This window comes from Gekko japonicus, unplaced genomic scaffold (genome assembly GCF_001447785.1).
Source record: "Gekko japonicus isolate JY-2015 unplaced genomic scaffold, Gekko_japonicus_V1.1 scaffold2056, whole genome shotgun sequence".
NCBI classification, from domain to species: Eukaryota; Metazoa; Chordata; class Lepidosauria; order Squamata; family Gekkonidae; genus Gekko; species Gekko japonicus.
This window is the reverse complement of record NW_015177081.1, coordinates 181,654-183,508: the sequence shown is the minus strand read 5'-3', so window position 1 is coordinate 183,508 and position 1,855 is coordinate 181,654. Positions and strand designations below refer to the sequence as shown.

General features: G+C 51.9%; 1 protein-coding gene across 1 annotated transcript in view; it reads right to left on the bottom strand.

Moving 5' to 3' along the window:
* The window catches only part of SF3B1 (splicing factor 3b subunit 1), a 52,074-nt gene that overhangs the window by 13,638 nt on the left and 36,581 nt on the right, over nucleotides 1-1,855 (bottom strand). Inside the window, 2 exon segments of the mRNA XM_015428257.1 lie at nucleotides 696-917; nucleotides 1,499-1,624. Of these exon segments, the coding sequence (XP_015283743.1) occupies nucleotides 696-917; nucleotides 1,499-1,624 (348 nt within the window).

Genomic DNA, 1,855 nt, shown 5'->3' with positions numbered 1-1,855 from the left:
GAGACAGTGGGAGGGCTTCTAGTGCCCTGGCCCCACTGCTGGACCTCCTGATGACACCTGGTGTTTTTGGCCACTGTGTGACAGAGTGTTGGACTGGATGGGCCCACTGGCCTGATTCAACATTGGCTTCTCTTATTTTTAAGGTATAGGTAGGAACTCTCGGTCTGGGGCAAGTGATGTTCTGTATTCTTGGTGCTTGGTGGGGGCGGCAACAGTGGGAGGGCTACTGGTGTCCTGGCCCCACTGCTGGACCTCCTGATGGACCCTGGTATTTTTGGCCACTGTGTGACAGAGTGTTGGACTAGATGGGCCATTGGCCTGATCCAACATTGGCTTCTCTAATGTTCTTATGTTAAGAGCAGAGGTCCATCAGTGGCTATTAGCCAGAAGGTATAGATAGGAACTCTCGGTCTGGGGCAAGTGATGCTCTGTATTCTTGGGTGCTTGGCGGGAGGGGGGGGCAACAGTGGGAGGGCTTCTGGAGTTCTGGCCCCACTGGTGGACCTCCTGATCGCACCTGGTGATTTTGGCCACTGTGTGACCCAGAGTGTTGGACTGGATGGGCCCGTGGCCTGATCCAGCATTGGCTTCTCTCACGTTCTCTTATGTTCCTCTGTCCGAGAAGGCAACGCTGACCTATGCTGGTCAGTGGCACAGCTTGGTTATTCCAAACTTAGCCGAGCACAGATTCATACCTCTGTGGTCTGCTCCTGGAAGGCGTACAGAATGCCATCAATAAGCTGCTCCTCCAGCTTATGGTCGATGTCGGCTGCGCCCAGATTCCCCATGATCTTCTCAATGGTCTCCATGACCATCTTCCTGTACTGCTCGGCCTCATCTTTCAGGTCGTCCACAATCCTGGAAATGATTTCTGCGGCCCCAACTTTGTTGGCCAGCTCTACGGTTGTGTCGACCAACTAAAACAGACGGGCAGAAAAACAGTATTGAGCGAACGAGAAACCCAGGCCCAAAATGGAAAAATGAACACCGCACACACCCCCGCACCCCAAAACACAAAAGAAATCTATTTACTGGGAGTGAAAGCAGAGGCTGCAGAAGTAGCAGCGGTTCCTGGCACGTAACATAATAATATTCTGAAGTGTCAGGATGAACGTTTCTTCTGTATTCTCATAACTATTTGGATAATCTGAAATAACGTTTCTGCCAGCAAGATATGAAATTGAAATGCCAAACGGCTTGACCTGGGAGGACTCTATATTCAGGGGTTCTTCGGGCAGCTCTGCTCTTCAGAGTTTGGCCTCGTGCACAAATCTCAGCCTTGCATGCAAAGCACTGGGACGGTTCCTGAACTAGGAACATCTCCCTCACAGCCACTTGAGAGTGTTACATAAACCTTACGCCGGTCCACCCCCGTTTCCTTCCAAAGCGTGATTTAGAGCTACCAGTGGAAGACTGCTGGAGGCCCAAACACTTCAGTCTAGCCCACGACCCCCACGAATCAGCTCAACGTCTCTTGTAAACTAAAAGCCAACCGTACTTGTCTGTAATTTCTTCTGTCCAGGGCCATCCTGTGCTGCCAGAAGTGCTTGAAAAAGGGAGGAAGGATCTCGGTTTTAATGTAGTTGGCTTCCACACCGTCTGTGCCACAACACTGTTTCACCACCTGAGAGGAAAGAAGACAGACAGTATGACTTTCCCGTTTCTCCAAAAGAAAGAAAGCTCTGTATTCTAGGTGCTTGGAGGGGACCACGGGGGGGGGGGCGCTCCTAGAGTTCTGGGCCCACTGGTGGACCTCCTGATGGGCCCTGGGTTTTGGCCACTGTGTGACACAGAGTGTTGGACTGGGTGGGCCATTGGCCTGATGTCTGGGGCAGTGATGCTCTGTCTTCTTGGT